We start from the raw sequence: 19,489 nt of genomic DNA, 5'->3' as shown, positions 1-19,489 counted from the left end.
AAAATGCCCAATGGAGGGGTGAAAAGAAGAGAAAATTAGCCAGAGAACAACACCTTCCCTTTTATTAGATTCATGAAGCCTTTTTGAAGTCCAACCACTTTGAAAAATGTTTCGTTGTTGTTAACTTTCTCATTATAAAGCAGACAAACTCTGTCCTTGAAAGACAAGCGTTCTATTAATACTTGGTACTGTGCTCAGTCCTCGGGCCTGTAGTATGTGATTTACCCAGCAGCAAAGTCCAGCATCTCAGAGTAAAGTGCTATGAAGGCCAGAGGTAATCAATCAGGGCCTCCCACACTTCATACATACATACATATATATATATATATGCTTATATATACATACATGTACACACATTTACATTTGTTTTTACAAAAATAATGTAGGGATTACAGGGTTGTATTCTTTTCAGTTACATAGCCAAGATCTATGCTTCAGTATAATCATTTTTAACTCTGGAATAAGGTGGGAATTTTAGGCCTAAAAATAGATTTAAGATTACTGAACAGAGGTCATTTTAGCAACACAGACTTGATAAATCTTGATCATCACGTAACTAGAAACATGTTGCTATTATCCTTACGCTGGGTGCCACACATCCCCCATCAATTATCTTCATTTTAAGTAAAATACAAAAGCAAAATAATCCACTGAAGTTATCTTCCATTCATTACATTAGCACATATGGCGAATTATACTTACTGCATGATAATCTCTATATACAGAGGCTATATTTTTAGCATGTGCTCATCTCTACTTCATTAAATGCAGTATCCATCCAGTAACTACAAAAAAAGGAATGCATGCTGCACAGCAAGAAAGAGAACAACAACCTGCATGGTGGTATCTCACAGGGCTTGTTGTCATTGTTTAGTCACTAAGTTGTGTCCAACTCTTTTGCGACCCCAAGGACTGCAGTCCACCAAGCAAGAATATCTGAGTAGGTTGCCATTTCCTTCTCCAGAGGACCTTCCTGACCCAGGGACTGAACCCGCGTGTCCTGCCTTGGCAAGCGGATTCTTAACCACTGAGCCACCACGGAAGCCCACTGAAGACAAAACAAGTCAGAGAAACAAACCTTACAAGACATATATGAAACTAATTTGCAGTGACATTTAATATATACTTTTTTTTTATCAGAAGGAATACATTTAAGTCACAGTTACATGGAAAAACAAAGACTAGGTGAAATTTCAGGCTTTCTCCTAGAATATTCAAAATGCTCATCAAAAGTTAATTAGTGCAATAAAGATTGCCACCAGGTGACTGAATAAACAGAATGTCATTTAGGATTCTAAAAACACAGATTCTGGGAGTAGAAGCTACTACCAAAATATCTGGAAATCTGAGTTAACAGATACTCTACTTTGAATACTTAATACTAATAAACATAAGTGGTTATAGAGACTATGAATGCAGGGCAACAGCCTATGGGATAGTCACGGAGAAGGAATGAATGCAATCCTGAGGGATTGAGTACAGAGAACTGCTGCTGTTTTAGTCTCCTCCCTGTCCCCTCTCCCCAACAAGGGCAATCTCTTTGGAGCAGAAATCTTTCAAGAGCTGAAGCCCATTCCTCTGCCCCCACCAAGACCCTATGGAGCCCATTAGAAAGTCTCTCAGATGCTGGTATGACTTGATCACTGAACTGGACAGGTCCTCTTCACCGCCTCTCAGGTTCTGATTGACACAGCTTCCTTCCCACAGAAGGGGTCAGCACTGTCTCCGAAGCCACAAGTGAAGGGACTCAAGAAGAGCTAGAAGAAGGAGGTATCTGATGAAAAGGCACCTGCAAGTCTGAAATCCTCTTTGGTGAGAACACTGTACATGCGCTGAGGCAGAGCCCGGGAGTAAGGAGCAGGGCGGGGCACGGCTGTGCGCAAAATGAGCTCCCGGCCCGCGGGGGGAGGGAAGTCTGCCGCCAAGTTCTGCCTCTTCTCTTCTGGGGGACCCATCCTCTTCAGTTCCTCCTCCGCTGGAGTCATGGTTGCAGCCTTGAAGAGAATCACATGCTAAATTCAAGAGCGAGTTGAATGCTAAACTTAGATCATTTTGAAGGACAGATGAATAAGCATGATAAATATGAAAAAATGTTCTACATTACTCAGTAATGCAATTGATTATGTTATGATTGCTCAAAAATCACAACACAGAAAATATAAGAAGCTTGAAACACTACGTGAGCAGCCAGAAATTACAAATAAATTGGTGACAGAGATAGAGGATAATGACAGCCAAGCAATCTGCTGTGGAAAGTGAGGGCCATATTCAGACATCTGATCAAGAGGGAAAATGGAGCTGTTCTGGTTTCTATACATTTCTTCTAGCAACGACCAAAGTCCAAGTTTGCTGTCCCCAGTCCAATAAGGAGTTGCTGCTCTCCAGAGTCTGGAAAGATGGTATTTATCGATTCTTTAAATTCTTTTCACTTGTCAAATTAAAACTGGGAACACTGGTTTGTTTGCTGGATGATTAATGTGATGCAGAAGTGACAGAGATCCATGAAATGTAGCAGTGGCCACAAAAGAGAAGTTCTCCACATTAAAGGCATCTATTTTTTCATTAAAATTGCATAAAATACATATTCAACTAGAGCTTTTAACTCTGATCATTATATTTCTTTCACGATACCATTAATTTCAGGAATAAAGTTGTTTTGGCAATGGAAATAAGAAATGTAATGTTAAACACCAGCAAGAAAGGTACGCCAAACCCAGACTGTTAAAGAGGAGGTTGGTTAGTCTTAATGACCTTATGAAGTTAGAGAAATGGGAAGGAACAAGAAACTACAAGGGACAAAGGCTATTTTGTTACCTCATCAGAAGACTCAGTCAGCTTGAGGAAGGGTGAGAAAAGAAACAGTGATGAAAGGGAAACAAGCAAGATGGTTTAAAAAGAGCTAGACAAGATTTTTCAAGATTATTTCAGAGACAGCATGCACTACATTAAGGAACATGATCCTATCAAAAAGAATATCAAGACAGAAACACACCACATACAACACATCTAGCCATCCAGTTGAGCAGACAGATTCCACTACTCATGCATCTGATGGCTCAACAGGCAATGCACAGAATGTCACTTAATGAGGAAATGTTCAGCAAAAACCTAGCTCTTTCTCTAAAGAGTAAAATACTAAAAAAAAGTACTCATGGCTTGAAAAATAGATAACCCAATGAATTTAAGAGTAGATGTCTGACTTAATTTAGCACAACCAAAGCAAAATTCAATCAGTGATTTGTCTGCAGAATTCTATTTAAATATGGATATAACAATGATAACTGTAATCATGATGAAAGTTTATTAAAATTTAATATTAAGGAAAAGTTTTAAATATGTAAAATTATGGTATAAAAATTTTTTAGTAAAATTTTATAACTTTAAAAATGTTAAAATCTTGATTTAATAGTAGAATTGATATAAAGTATCAGTTAATTATGAAAAATTACATGAGTAAACTTGAGTGGTTTCTATTAATTACCCAGATATTTAAGAGCTGAGTTTAAAAACAGATCAACCAGGTATTTGTTACGTGGATTACAGTCTGCTGAATCTGTAAAAAACATTCACTACAAAGTCTGAAAGCTTGAAATATTTGAAAATTACATAACATGGGATAAATGTACAATTTCAGTATCCATTAAAGGAGATTAGCTATACAATGACTCCAGTGAAAAGATGAAATAGTCCTATATTTACCCATGAGAAAGATAATCACATTAGGTGGAAAATAAGAACAAATAATATAATCCTATATTGTAAAATGTACATATATTTGAATATACTAGATGTTAAATGTTGACAGTGATCATCAGTGGGTAGTGAGATTAATTGATTTTTTTAGGGTCATTAATTTTTCTTTATAATTCTCTGTATTATCCAAATTTTTACAACAGTAAGAGTTTACTTACAATCTTGGGGGAAAAGATTATTACCATATTGGGGAAAATAATTTTGTTTAACTATTTAGAACAATGAGAATATTCTACTCTTAGCAATAAAAATCTAAATACTTTAGATTTTTAAATCTTAACAAACAAGTTTTAAAAATTAAGAAAAGAATATTTTAAGTATGAGGAAAATTCATATTGGTGTTAACAAGGAAATGTATTTGTAAGGTTCTGGATAGTAAACTGGCAAAGATATTACAGGATGTGAAAACAAACCTGATTCTTGTTTCATGCCAGAGCCAGAAAAATAATAAATCAAAGTAAGTATCTATTGTTTTTTAGAACTTTAGAAGAAATAAAATACTTGGTTTTTAACTTGAAATCCTTAAATTTAGTTTGCCTTCCCATAAGTAATCTCAGGTTTCACTTCTTGCTAAAAATTCAGATGAATATATCTGGTTACGATTTTGAATATAGTAACTAGATACACTCCAGACTGACTCAAAGGAGGTTATAAAGTTTCTTTTTCATGAATAAACCCATGAAAATCCTTTTCCTTATTTGACTGTGAAAATTACACTTCCAAAACTGGGCCATTCTAAGTGTCATCACAGTACTGCATAAGGGGCACCCTGTATCTACTATGCTTCAAAATACTTTTATCAGAATCTTTAAGAAGTCCTAATGTGACTCATGTGCAAAAAGCCAGTACCTCTTAACCAGTAAACAATCAGTAAACATTTGTACAAGAGAGTCAACAAAGAGTATAACTAATACCAACCTCATAAAAAATTCATATCTTAATAGTTTAGAATGTCAGAAGGTACTATATAATTTTTAAACATTTCCTCTAATCAATAAAGGTAACGACACAAAATTTTCAAATTGGGCTTTTTTTCTATGCTGAAGACTGTTTCTACTGTCCTAAAAATCTGAATCTTGCTCTTCTTTCCAAGGAAAACTTTGAAGTTAGATCTTTTCATCATTATAAAAATAGTTAAGATCTGCAATTTCACAAGCTAAGTTGTGAATCCACTTGCAGGACATGGAGTTTAAAATTGGTAAAACTAAACTCTATTCTAATTTGACAGCAGTAAACATTTTTTCCACACCACTGCACTGGTCACTGCTAACCAAGTCCCTATCAGATTCTTGAACGAGAAATTTCAGACCATTCTAACTTCTGAAATTTAGGTACAAATTTCAGAAATAAACTTATCATTTTATTTAAATGTGTAAAAGAGCAGATGGATTTCAAAGACTAAGAAGTCACTGTTGAGAGTCATTATTTCTTCAATGTTCGAATCTAGTGCTTTTAGCAGCTTCATGTGTGAGAATCAAAACAGTACCTTACTGAGCAGAGGCCTGGAGAGATCATGACACAGTCAAGAAGGAATCTCACATACCCTCTGAGCATTCACAAACAGCTTGTGAATGATCCTGCCAGCGTGTCCTCTGCCTGCACCGACGACTAACACCTCGGGTTGGTCCAGAAGGCAACTCACAAACCTGGGAGAAAGAGGGAATGAAAGGATGGAAAAGGAGCTGCTCAGGTCACATCGGGTCAGTCCTCCCTAATTAATTTTGGGGACAAACCCTCAAAATCATATTGGTGAACCCTACATCAAGGCTAGAGTGAAAATTTAACAGGATAGATCAACATTTGAAATTAAAATCAACTCAAATGACAACCTGCATGCCTTTCAACTCTTTTTATAAATTTTTTCAAAAAGCCCATCTCTGCAAAAGTGTAAGACAAAATAGTCTATTTCTTTCAGACTAGAAACTTAGACAACGTTATACTAAGGAAGACTTTTAAAAATGTTTTTAACAACAAAAACCACATTTAATTTAGACAGCAAAGCAATGATCCTTGTTTTTCACTTTTGTTCTTTTAAGAGGTGTGTGTGTGTGTGCATGCACGGCCGCACACATACACACGCACTTATATGTTTTGCTGGGCACAGTCTCAATCGTAAACTGTGCCATTATGTGCTGGAAGCATTTGTCTTCCAAGTATACCACAGACAACGTATGGTGGAACTAAGAGAGTCAAAGACAGAGCCACCAAGCTCGCACCACCTGCTCACTAACTCGAACTACTATTTTAGAAACTTCCTTTGATTAGAGTGTATTCTCCTCATTTAAAAGGGAGGAATATTCAAGAGCAAAGAAGGCTAGGAGAAAATTTCACTCAACAAAAGACATAATATTCAAAAAAGAACTTGTTAAAAGCTGTAGCAAATGCCTTGTCATATAATATTAATTATTTAACATCAATAATGTTATTTCTCTTGGAAAGGCTGATGAAAATTTTAGTTATAACAAATTCAAGCCACTGAAGTAGCTAATCTGGAAATACTTTCTCATCTACTAAAACAACATCATCCTTTCAAGTATCCCAGGCAAAGATGGACAAGAGTGTTAGCTGACAGCATCCCTTCGAAATGGTCCAAATCTCAGAAGGAGGAAAAGACTGACCCAGTTGTTTGCCTCATCCTGGAGAGGCCATCTAGTCACCCTTTCAAAACATATTCACAAGGGACAGAGGATATGCACATTTGCTATCACAACTCTTGTTTAGAACTGGTAAGTAAGAATGTTGAGCAGAAATAGTTTCAGAACACATCTGCCTGTAGTTAAGAACAGTGAGAGTGGGAAGCAAAGTTTCCAGTAACAAGAGTGAGTATGAACAGCCAGTTCCTCCAGAGGCAACTGCTCCAAGAGCAAACAAGGACATTACTAGAAGACTTGGAAGACTTCATTCTTAAAGTGGGAGGAATGGAAACAAGTGGCAAGAACTCAGAAATACAAGAGAGGTCAATCCTACAATAAACAAATATTTCTCTGTCTCTAACCAACGCTTGTTACAAATAATACAGGAGTACGACAAAGGAATCTCAACATTCTATGAATATTTTCTAAAGAAAGTGGTGGCTTTTCCTATGGGAGACAAAGATGAGTTAGTCAGATAGCAATTACCTTTCAAGATCTTCCTTTTCCTCTTCTTGTTCACATTTTTCAGTTCCAAACTTGGCTTTCAGTGAGCGGGCTCTGGCAATTATAGCTTCTACATTAGTAATTTGATGGATGATTTCCTAACAGTGCAAAAGGGGAGAAGCATACATTGGAAAAAGGCAAAAGAAAGCAAAGCATTTTAAAAATGTATTTTTAAAATAATTACTGCCAACTGGGAAGAACATTTGACAAGATCAGACTTACTTCCAATTTCTTGTCTTCTGGATTGGGAAAGTGCAAAACTTTACTGGAATGGGATATTATCTGCTTTATAATCTTCTTCACTGAAGAAATGTTTTCTAGACTTTCTGTTTTTAAAAAGATCAAAGCCATCATTAAAGAATTTAGGCAAAGTCTACTTTCATTTTGGAAATGAACTAATGACTAATCAAATAAGACATTTACCTTCTTCCTTTACCTTGAGTACAGCTGCATGGATTACACAGGGTAACAGGTGCCGAGCAAGGTCTGCCGGCTTCTGGACTGCCAGATAGTGCAGTACCTGAAGGAGACACAAAGTTAGATAAATGATCAAGACAGCTGGCAAAGAAGAAAGCAGCCATTTACAGAAGTAAGATCTCTCTCCCCTGAAGTCACACCTCTAACAAGAGTAGAGAAGAGCTCTTTTCTCTTAGTACCTATCCTACTCCTTTAGGTAAGTAGCTGCTACTCTCAAAGGTAAGAATAATGTTACTGGAAAGAGCTAAGAACTTCAGTTCTTAATAATGGTGAATACTCTCATAATGTTTTTTTCTTGATACAGACAACACTAAAACCATCCGCAAATTATACCACCTTTACTCGATGGATATGAGTTTGAGTGAACTCCGGGAGTTGGTGATAGACAGGGAGGCCTGGCGTGCTGTGATTCATGGGGTCGCAAAGAGTCAGACACAACTGAGCAACTGAACTGAACTGAGCTGAGATAATAACTGTTAATGGTGGAGCATTTTCACTGCAGCATTTTTCAAGATTTTGAATATACATAATATATTTGCATACGTACTAAGTCGCTTCAGTCATGTCTGACTCTATGTGACCCTATGAACTGTAGCCCAGCAGGCTCCTCTGTCCATGGTATTCTCCAGGCAAGAATACTGGAGAGAGTTTCCATGCCCTCCTCCAGGGGATCTTCCCAACCCAGGGATCGAACCCATGTCTCTTATGTCTTCTGCATCAACAGGGTTTTTGTTGTTTTTTTTTTTTTACCACTAGTGCCACCTAAGTAAACTAATATTAGGTATGTAAAATACTGTTTTGTAACCTGCTTTCCTCACTTAGGATTTCTAAACATTGCTAGCAATGTTCCTCTAAATTTTTTGGTTTGCTTCAATTGTTCTGTTTTATTGTTTTCTCCAAAATGAAGATTTACTATTTTTCTGATTAAAAAGACACACAAGAAGGCATGTGTAGCACATGGTCCCTACATTTAAGCTCTTAATTCAACAGCAGTAAAGACAAAAGAAACGTAGTATCATTGTGACTGAAAAATGCTCACAGATCTCAAAGTAAACAATCAAAGAAATATAATGCAGAAGCTCTCTAGAAATCCTAGTTGTGGATGTGACCAGTGATAGAAGCAAGGTCCGATGCTGTAAAGAGCAATATTGCATAGGAACCTGGAATGTTAGGTCCATGAATTAAGGCAAATTGGAAGTGGTCAAACAGGAGATGGCAAGAGTGAACGTAGAAGAGTTGACTCACTGGAAAACACTCTAATGCTAGGAAGGATTGGGGGCAGGAGGAGAAGGGGACGACAGAGAATGAGATGGCTGGATGGCATCACCGACTCGATGGACATGAGTTTGAGTAAGTTCTGGGAGTTGGTGATGGACAGGGAGGCCTGGCGTGCTGTGATTCATGGGGTCGCAAAGAGTCGGACGCGACTGAGTGAACTGAACTGAAGGAACAACACAGTTTTATGTTTATCTTCTCAGGCTTATTTCTATGCCTATTTAAACATAAAGATACACATGTGTATGCAATTTATGCAATTTAAAAGCTCATAGTATACACAATTTCAAAACTTGCTTTGGTCATTTAATGATTCATGATTTAGAATTATTTGTTTTGGGACTTCCCTGGTGGTTCAGTGGTTAGGAATCCATCTGCCATTGCAGAGCACACAGGTTCTATCTCTGGTACAGGAAGATCCCACATGACGCAGAGCAACTAAGCCCATGCTCCACAACTACTAAAGCCTGCATGCCTAGAGCCTGTGCTTCGCAACAAGAGAAGGAATCGCAATGAGAAACCCTCACACAACTGGAGAGTAGCCCTTGCACTCTGCAACTAGAGAAAGCCCACTGAAGCAAGGAAGACTGAGCACAGACATAAGTAAATAAATAATATTTTTTAAATACATATAGCAGAGTATTTTATACACAGAAAACACAAACACTTGTTTACACACAGTCAGCTTAAGAAACAGAAGATACCTGGACTTCCCAAGTCCTCCTTGTGCTTGCCTTGATCCAGACTCCCTCACTCATGCACTCCACCCCTCAAGTAACTACTAATCATTCCTTTTTCTCATAGCTGTCTCACATATGTACATAGCCCTAAACAATGTGTTGTTTAGTTTTGTCTGGTTTTAATCTTTGTATAAATGGATTGTTTCTAGTTATGCCCCTCAGTGACCTGTTTTTCATTCAGCATTGTTTCTGAGATACACAGATACTAATACATGCTATATATATCTTGCTGTATTAAAATGCACCCCTCCATTTTTTGCTATTAAAATAATGTTTCTCTCACATTATTTCATAAGTTTGTGGCATACATGTAGAGGAATTTCTTCAGGGTAGCTATCTAAAAATAAACAATGCCAAATTATTATTTTTCAAATACTGAAATCATATTCCAAATTATTTTACTAAGTATTTGAACAGGTTTTCATTCTTATATAGAGTAATAAGAGTTCCCACTATTGAACATTCTTGTTAACAATATTATAAATGTTGTTTTTCTTAACTTACAGAAAAATAAATTTCCAAGAATACAAAATATTTGTACATCCTTTGTCTGCACTCATTTCCTTTTACCTCATCTCTTTATCAGATGCATCTCTCCTCCTCTGTAGGTCCATACAAAATATACATATAAACATTTTTTTTCTAAATAATTTGAGATCAAGTTCCATACAGGATATACCTCTATCTCCAAATATCTGTATTTCCTAAAATTAAGAATGTAATTAACACTGATCAAATACTTTATGGCAAGCTATCATTTAGCAAAGGTCTCGGAGAAGGCAATGGCACCCCACTCCAGTACTCTTGCCTGGAAAATCCCATGGATGGAGGAGCCTGGCAGGCTGCAATCCATGGAGTCGCAAAGAGTCAGACTCAACTGAGCGCCTTCACTTTCACTTTTCACTTTCATGCATTGGAGAAGGAAATGGCAACCCACTCCAGTGTTCTTGCCTGGAGAATCCTAGGGATGGGGGAGCCTGGTGGGCTTCCGTCTATGGGGTCACACAGAGTCAGACACGACTGAAGTGACTTAACAGCAGCAGCATCCTTAATTTTATTGCAGCAATCAGAGTATTGGTGTTATTTCCATTTTGAAACCCACTGATGTTTTCTTTGCCCCCTAATATACTGTTTTGGTGAATGTTCCATGCGCATTTGAAAAGGAAGTACAGTTTTTATTATCAAGGTATAGTATTTGCAATGTATCTAAAAGATCAACCTTACTGATTATCTTGTTTAGTTTTGTCTACTTGACTGTCTTGTACACTGGAAGTGTGTTAAACATACTCTGCTATTAGTGTGTTTTGATCTATTTCTCCTTGCATCTCCCATGATTTCTGTTTTATACAAATGATTACATTATCCAGTGCATAAACACTGACAACTGTATATTCTCATTGTGAAATATCACTTTTAGACTGTAAAGCATCCTTATGTCTCTCATGTAATGCTTTTCTGCTTTGATTCTGTTTTATTTGGCATTCAGATGATAACCCCTGCGTTCTTAATGTTTTCAGACCTGGCAAATCTCTGTCCATTGTTTATTTTGTAGTCTTTTTGAGTCACAGAATACCTTGTTTACAGCACAGACATGGGTTTTATAAGACTATCTTACATTGCAACTACTCTGTATGCAGTATGATCTTTATAATGGGTGTTACTCTATTTGGTGTGTGTTCTTTGCTTGTGAATGATTTTTCCATTGTACTTAGGAAGGCTCAAATTTTCATCCTTGCGATATTACCTTTTCTGCTGCCCTTAATTCCTTTATATCTTTATTTTATGAACTTTATATCTTTCCTTTATAAAATTATGGTCTGATAATTTTAAATAGTATCCTTTGATTACTACCTATTATCTATGTAACAGTCAATGATTGCATTCTACTTTCCTCTTCCTCTTTTTCCATCCCAACTTTTTTAGATGCATTCTATTTTGTCCTAATATACAATTTTTACATATTCTTCTTCTGCCCATGACCCTATCTAGTTTTAGTTTTAGCTCTAAAATTAAGTAAATGAAATGCTCACCGTTAGCCCTTTGCCAGTTTCCCTAGTCATCCTCTTGGTTAAATTCATTCTTCTCTACTATGCTGTTCAATAAAGGCAGCCACCTGCCACAGAGAGCCATTTAAAAATTCAGTTCCTATGCTGCTGCTGCTGCTACTAGCCACATTTCAAGAGCTCATTAAAGCCACGTATAGCCAGGGGCTACAATTTGCACAGCGAAGCTATGACCATTCTGAACACTGCAGAAAGTTCTACTGGACAGGGCAGCTGTAGTGGATTTCTCAGGAAGGGCCTATGTATACAGTATATGTGCAAAAACGTGGAGAAAATTTTCTATAGCCTTGATTACTTGGAATGTAATCTTGGTGGAATGTAAAATATTTAATTTGTATTTTTTGCTTATATTTCTTGAAAACTCTGCCCCACACTGCTGTGCTATTGAAAATCTGACAACTAATTCTCTTGCCCTTGTAAATTATTTTCATGTTTTGCCTGCAAGGTCTGAGAATTTTTTTTTAATATTTAAGGTCTAGCAGTACTACAGTGATAAAATTTGGAGTTCACTGCTGCTGCTAAGTCATTTCAGTCGTGTCCGACTCTGTGTGACCCCACAGATGGCAGCCCACCAGGCTCCCCCGTCCCCGGGACTCTCCAGGCAAGACCACTGGAGTGGGTTGCCATTTCCTTCTCCAATGTGAAAGTGAAAAGGGAAAGTGAAGTCGCTCAGTCATGTCTGACTAGTAGCGACCCCATGGACTGCAGCCTACCAGGCTCCTCCGTCCATGGGATTTTCTAGGCAAGAGTACTGGAGTGGCTTGCCATTGCCTTCTCCTACACCTAATCAATTTTCCCCTGCACCCAATGAGCATTTTTAATATGTAAATTCAGATTTTCTTTCATTTTCAGAAAGTTTTCTTAGATTACAATTTTAGGTATTCAGTTCTGTTCCAGTATTTTGATTTTTCTGCTTCAAGGACTGATAAAATGAATGTTATTTCTACTTTTCCTATCTTTCAGTTTTACTACTTTCTCTCTAATCCCTTTTACTCCTTTATCTCATTTTCTTTCTCTTGGTTATTTTAATGTTCTTCCTCAATGCCTTTTATTAAGTATAAATATAAACCTATTCTTCTGTGGGTACTATGTAATTTAGTCTTTATTTTTGACATAGTTGTTTTTTTTTCCTCCACTTCTATCCTGAGTTAAATTAGCAGTAGTTTCATTTCTTTATGGGGTTTTTGGATTCATGTGGCTCTTGTTTTTAGTATTTCTGATGAAACATGATTTTTTACACCTTCCCATGCTTATATGAGAATATCTGATTCAGGTTAGACTATTATGTTACAATTTTCTTCTGCTTTGTGGTCAGTTTTCTGGGAAATATTTTCATTAGCTAAAATGATCCAATTCATACTTTTTTACAGTAGTTTTATATAGATGTGGTTTGCTCTTTACTACTTCTGGTCATGTCATAGTTTCAAAATGCCCTCTTCTGTACAGTTTCTTCAATGGGTGATGGGAGATGAAGGAGGCTGACATATATTACTTCTTTTTCTACAGAATCTTTAATTTTCCCCTTATTTCCTTCTTTCCCATCATTGCTTTATCTCTAAGGGGTATGTCATTTCTACCTACTTACCTGGTCCTTCCTAAGGCAGAGGAGAGTCTCTGATTGCCCACTTCCAGCCCTCCTTACTTCTCTATAGCCAGTGCTGTTAACTGTCCAGCCCTACCTGAGTGCCCACTTCTAGTTCTGCTTACTTCCCTAGAGACTACACTGTTAACTGTCCAGCCCTACCTATGTTGAGTATTTTGGCACTTAGTGTTAGGAACAGTCTTTCTGGGGTGACTGTGCTACATCTAAGTCTTCTGTATCCCTTCTCACCTCTTAAGACTCTCTATACATACTCTCTAGACCCAAAGTAGTCTACTCAATGATTATACCATAATTTATTAAACAACACTTTGGCTGTATCTATTTTTTCACTGAAAAACTTCTTGAACATCACTGTTGCATATTGATCTTTATATATTTCTCTCATTATTTCCTTTATATATTTTTTTGGTAGTAGAATTGCTAGGTCAGAGGACATGATCATTTTTAAGACTTTTGACATATGCTGATGGTCCAAGAATGAGCATTTTATGTAAAATATGCAGGTCTTCTTCTTTGGCCTATTTGTTACCAGTTCTAAAACCTTAAATGTGAATATTAGATATATAAAAGGCTCATAACATTTCAAAGCTTTGTTTCTCAAGTATGTTCAAAGCTCTCATATCTTGTCATAGTTTAAAAAATACTAGAATAATAATTAGCAGTCACATTAGATACCCAAACCTCAGTTACCTTTTCTGCTTCCCGTGTGTCATCAAAGAGTCTCCTCTGCCTTCTAGCAGGAATTGGCTTAGCCGTTTCCCAGGCCTCCACCCACATATTGCTTGGAATCTTCATTCGGGCACTCAGTTCTCCTTTCAGAACCATGTTCCCCTTTTCATCAACCACTTCCTCTTCAATATAATCCCGAGGTGAGTACCACCTCACAAAATCTTCCAGAAAACAACCTGGATTCGCTGCCTAAAGTAGACAAAAAATTCAGCAGAATAAAAAATCAACAGTTACTGAAAAACTTGTTTTCAAAATCGTACTTTCATTTTCATAAAAAGACTAATCTTCACAAAGTCTAGTATGTGACTTGAGTTTGGATGTCACCATTAAATCACATCAGATGTTAAAGCACCAAAGTACTTTGTTTTTCCTGCCTCCATTTTATAGAAAAGGAAAACATTTTCATTTGATGAATTTGGAAATAAAAATCTGATGTAAAGTGAAAATAAATCTCAGACTGTAAGTTATATAAGTTAGTTTAAAATTATAGTGTAATAACTACTCAATACTTAGAAAAGCATCAATAAGCTCAAGTCAAGTAAATTAAATAATACACAACATGATCAGAATAATAACTCAATGATGGAAAAGTTTTGCTTTTTTCCCTCAATAAGTCAATACTGGTACTGCAATAAACATCAGCTAACCTCGAAAATATTCTATTCAGCCATCAAATTTTTGTGCCTTATATAACAAATTACCATCACATAAACTGTTTTTGTGCTATTAAGGAATTGGAATTCAAGTCACTGTTTTTCAAGCTTCTGAAACCAAACTAATTAAAGCTTTATTTAGTGGATAACTCTATAGAATTAACAATGATGCATGCCAAAAATTTTTTAAGTAATTCTACATTCAAGTCTGAAAAAAAGGGAGAGGTTTCATTGTGTGAGTAGTAAGACATGGAGGTCTTTTTACAAGTGCCAGTAATGTACTGTTGTTGTTGTTGTTTAGTCATGTTCGACTCTTTGTGACCCCATGGACTGTGTAGCCTATTAGGCTCCTCTATCCATGGGATTTCCCAGGCAAGAATACTAGAATGGGTTACCATTTCCTTCTCCAGGGGATCTTCCCCATCCAGGGATTGAACCCATGTCTCCTGCATTGCAGGCAGATTCTTTACCACTGAGCCTCAAGGGAAGCCCAGTAACGTATTAGTAGAGTCCTAAGGACGGACATACATGTCATTCCTTTAGTACTCAAAAGGTACACACATTAAATACATTCCTTTCTGGTTATAATTCTCTACCACAACATATTCATCCTGCTATGAATACTATATTTAATTGTCTGAAACAGCTATGTAGGCATTACTAAAAAGTGCTAAGCAGAAAGTCATTTTCTTTCTTTTTAAATTAACCTCAGATCAAAATGAAAACCAACATGATAGGAATGGCTAGTCTTAAATTTGAAGAACAAAAATGCCAATTTCTCCTTATTGAGCTTACTGGCTATCAGTATACTCATGCCCACCAATTTAGGAAGCCCTCAAAGGGATGAGGAATCAGAGAAGGGTTCTTAACTGACAGGCAACAACATCAGCTTCTAAGAGGTATGGCATCATGGCAACAAAAAATGTCTGTGAAATGCAATGGGTCAAGATTATTGCATGATTCAGAATTCATGTATAAGACTGGATATTAACCAGGCAACACCACACCCACATGAATACATCTCAGGAAAATAGAGAGACAGGCCTTCAGTGAAGAGAGTGAACCTGAAAAAGAAATCAATACTGAACTCTTGTACTACAGAATGCATTAAAAGGAAGACATTTCACATTAGAATTCTTCTGTCTGGCTGTCATTATAGCAGACAGTACATAGCGCCACCAAGAGAGGCTCAACATTCACTTCAGCTGCGGCTTATCGTCTTTCTATGCTTACAGGTATCTACTACAAGGGCATGCTCTAGAATAGGTCCTGTCCTTCCAGAATTATGCTGTGTAAGCACCTCAGGTACATATCAGCATTTATCCAAAGCTCTGGGAACCTCCCATGGCCCCAGTACATCTCTACACAAAAAGGGAAAGGGAACCATACCTATTTTAGAGTGACTACATATCTCCTTAAATATGTTATCTGACTCCCACATAGGGGCAGACAGCTGTGTAAGTTGGTTATTTGACATACAATCTATTTTCTGGTTAAAACACTGTAAGGGACTTGTACATTACCCAGGTTAGTCCAAAAGAGTTTAATGAACCACAGTTTTGTTGAAGCACAGTGTTAAAGGAATTATACAGCACCTTACCATGAGAGGCAAATATGTTTCTGTGGGAACAAGCATTTATAGTTCCAATTGGGAATGTCCTCCTGCACATGCTTCTATAAGACACTATAGTAGGATAGGGGCAGATGATTATGAAGCCAGGTAACAGTTGGGTTAAAAAACAGCTACGATGTAGCCAGAACTTCCTACTGTTCCCAACCCTAAGCCAATTCCCTTCTCTACCTTTTTGACTTAACACAGGCCCTGACAGTCAACTGACTTCTCTTTATCCACTGTACCAACTATCTGTTTTAAAACAACACATCTCTTTCTTGTCTCATAGCAAAACTCAAAGATTTTCTGTTTCTTTATAATCCCTAAGGAAAACTTGCAACTCTCAAGAGGTTTATTAAAGATTTCTTCTCTTAGGAATGATGGGGTAAACAAGCAGGGAATAAAAAAGCTCCATTTTACTGTCACTTAACTTTGTTAGCAGGCAAGATGCAAGTGGCATAGGTTTTCATGGAGTGTTTACATTCAAATACCACACTTAGGCTGGCCTACACAGCACAAAAGCAGCACTAAGAGAGGCTATGGAATGAAGAGATGGAGGCCATCACAGGTACCAGTAGGTTAAGGAGAAAAGTCTGGGCATGAGAGACAGTTCAGAAAATCAGTAGCAGGAAAGGGAAGCCCTATGGCCTACTGAACTACCCACTGTTTTCTTTTTAATGTACGTGGATGTACCTCTGCTTTGAAGAGTAAATAATTCAACAAGACTCTTTTTATCCCCGGGTTTAAGTGTCACCACTCTCTGAATCCTCGGTGTCCTAGATACAGGCCTATATCTAAGCCTAAACTATTCTTCTCCATGTAGCAAATGCCTATGCACCCTAAAAGGTGACTCTTCCAAGAAACTTTCTATGATTCCCACTCAGTAGAGTCAGTCACCTTTTTGACCTTGATTTCCTAAGAGAACTCATCACTTAATAATTATTTACATATCCCCTCCCACAACTTCAACAGACTATAATTGAGGATAAACATTAATTACCTAATCACAGTGCCAGTCACAAGTAGGCAATCAAAGGTTTGTTGAACGAACCAGCCTATGTTAAATCCGAAGGGGTTCCTAAAAGCCTTATATTAAATTAACTGACACAAAGGAAGAAGACAGCCCAATACACATAAATAATTCAGTTCTCAACTTTCAACTATTATTCAAAGATTGTTCTTTTCTTTTTTAAATTCAAGAAGCAAGCTTGACTGTGACCTTTAGGGGATGGAGGCAGGGTGTTGTAACTACTAATGAAATAAAAACATTTAACGAAAAAAAGACATTCAGGCCTTCACAACACTTCATAGAGTGACTTCCACAGCTTCATCCCAGAATAGCTCAAAACAGACTCCCAAGCTCTGACAGTGTGACCCACCTTAAAAGACTCCATATCTGAGAGCAGACATGCACTTTGCATGCGCGCTCGGAGGTGAGCCCCTTCTGCCGATGTACCCAATTTAGCTAGAACCTCCGACTGCTCTTCGAGCAGATCTTCTGTCATAGGTGCTGGTTCCTGCAGAGCACAAAAGGACAAAGCTCATGAATAGCTTTTTTTTAGAGAAAGCAGAACTATAAAAATAGAACAAAGACAACAACTGTTTCAGCTCTAGCAGTCACAAGATATGTATTTAAAAGAATTCAAAGAAATTCTCAAGTTTTTTGGAACCTACACAAAAAAGTAACAATAAGAATAAACATGACTTTCAGTGCTTTCCTCCCCAACAGATAAGATCATCATGTTTCCTCTTGAGAGGAATTGGATGCACTGAACATTTTCCTCCCTACTAATGATATCTTAAAGGAAATCAACCCTGAATATTCTTTGGAAGGACTGATGCTGAAGCTCCAATAATTTGGTCACCTGATGTGAAGAGCTGATTCACTGGAAAAGATCCTGATGCTGGGAAAGACTGAGGACAGGAGAAGAAGGGGGTGATAGAGGATGAGATGGTTGGATGGCATCATTGACTCAATGGACATGAGTTTGAGCAAACTCCAGGAGATAGTGAAGGACAGGGAAGCCTGGCGTCTGCAGTTTATGGGATTGCAAACAGTCAGACGTGACTAAGTGACTGAATAACAACAATGTAAAGAAATGAAGTCCTAAATATTTTTATGAATGTCATTATTACTCACAACAAGGTTTTTATTATAAAAGGAAATGGCAACCCACTCCAGTGTTCTTGCCTGGAGAATCCCAGGGATGGCGGAGCCTGGTGGGCTACTGTCTGTGGGGTCGCACAGAGTCAGACACGACTGAAGCGACTTAGCAGCAGCAGCAGCAGTGAAAGAAGAAAATTGATATATGTATGAAAATAAAGGTAAATGAACTGAACGCCAAGTAAAAGCCCCTAAATAACTATGTTTTATGTTGGAGGAGTTGCATTGAGTTTAGGTACCAAACACCCTGAAATTATCAGTTCCCACAAGGAGCTGGTTGTTTTTCACTTTGGGAATCAGAGAGATTGTATATTTTAATGGCAACCCCAAATAAAACAGCAGCTAAGGCAACTCTAAAGGAAGAAACAACTGTAGGATCATTAAGAAAGTGACAGAAACATTTCAAAACTGCCCAAAGGGGTTGAGCAAAGTTCTCTAAGAACTGGTTCCATTCGATTTTCTATTTGAAATATGAAGAACAAGTCAGAGACTAACCAAACAAATCTTGCCTGCTTTGTTGTTAAAACCAGAAAACCATGAACTCTTTTATTCTTAGATAACAGGATAAGACCCAGCAGAAGTAAGTGTCTTGTCAATAAACAGATTCCTTCTAGATTTCAGGAGCTTACTATAAAGCAAGTTTTTTCTCAGTCTCACACTGCTGACATTTTAGACTGGGTAACTCTCTGCTGTGGAGCCTCTTCTTCGCACTGTAGGATGTTTAGCAGCATATCTCTGCCCCTGCCTATTGTAGTAGTGCCTCTGCTGCCTCTGTTACCACTCCACCCATGACAATCAAAAGTGTTTCCAGACCTTGCCAAACACCCTTGGGAGGTCAAACAGTTCCCAGTTGAGAACCTCTGCCACAGAGATAAATAATTTTCACAGATATCTTACAGAAATAAAGTAGAAGAAATATAAAGGTATAGCATTCAAAACACAGCAGCAAACAGAAGAAAGTAACTTTTCTTCTTGTGAAAGTAACTTTTTTCCTTGTATCATTTTCATTTCTGAAACAACCCTACAGGGGCACTTTCAAACACTGTTGGAGAGAATATAAATCTTCCCGGACAAAAGACTGTTCTATACATCTGTGTTCTTTTGCTGTCTCCTATACAGGGTTATCGTTACCATCTTTCTAAATTCCATACAGAACAGTCTTTTGGACTCTGTGGGAGAGGGCGAGGGTGGGATGATTTGGGAGAATGGTACTGAAACATGTATATTATCATATGTGAAATGAATCGCCAGTCCAGGTCGATGCATGATACAGGATGCTCAGG

At 37.5% G+C, this 19,489-nt stretch overlaps 1 protein-coding gene across 4 annotated transcripts in view; it reads right to left on the bottom strand.

Annotated features, from left to right (window-relative positions):
• Positions 1-1,093: 1,093 nt before the first annotated feature.
• The window catches only part of RAB3GAP1 (RAB3 GTPase activating protein catalytic subunit 1), a 119,314-nt gene continuing 100,918 nt past the window's right edge, over positions 1,094-19,489 (bottom strand). For 2 of the 4 annotated variants that reach the window (XM_055397585.2, XM_088829061.1), the window contains 7 exons: positions 17,422-17,559; positions 13,739-13,966; positions 7,314-7,410; positions 7,113-7,216; positions 6,873-6,988; positions 5,297-5,399; positions 1,094-1,994 (listed from right to left, as the gene is read on the bottom strand). In XM_055397585.2, the coding sequence (XP_055253560.2) occupies positions 1,758-1,994; positions 5,297-5,399; positions 6,873-6,988; positions 7,113-7,216; positions 7,314-7,410; positions 13,739-13,966; positions 17,422-17,559 (1,023 nt within the window). In that variant the 3' untranslated portion in view covers positions 1,094-1,757. Of the gene's footprint in view, positions 2,054-5,296; positions 5,400-6,872; positions 6,989-7,112; positions 7,217-7,313; positions 7,411-13,738; positions 13,967-17,421; positions 17,560-19,489 lie in introns of those variants that run through there. The other 2 variants (XM_088829066.1, XM_088829063.1) reach the window with 2 other exon arrangements.

This window comes from Moschus berezovskii, chromosome 2 (assembly GCF_049115385.1).
Source record: "Moschus berezovskii isolate FMDL1 chromosome 2, NW_MosBer_1.0, whole genome shotgun sequence".
In the NCBI taxonomy this organism is placed as follows: Eukaryota; Metazoa; Chordata; class Mammalia; order Artiodactyla; family Moschidae; genus Moschus; species Moschus berezovskii.
This window is presented reverse-complemented; position numbering and strand designations above follow the sequence as displayed.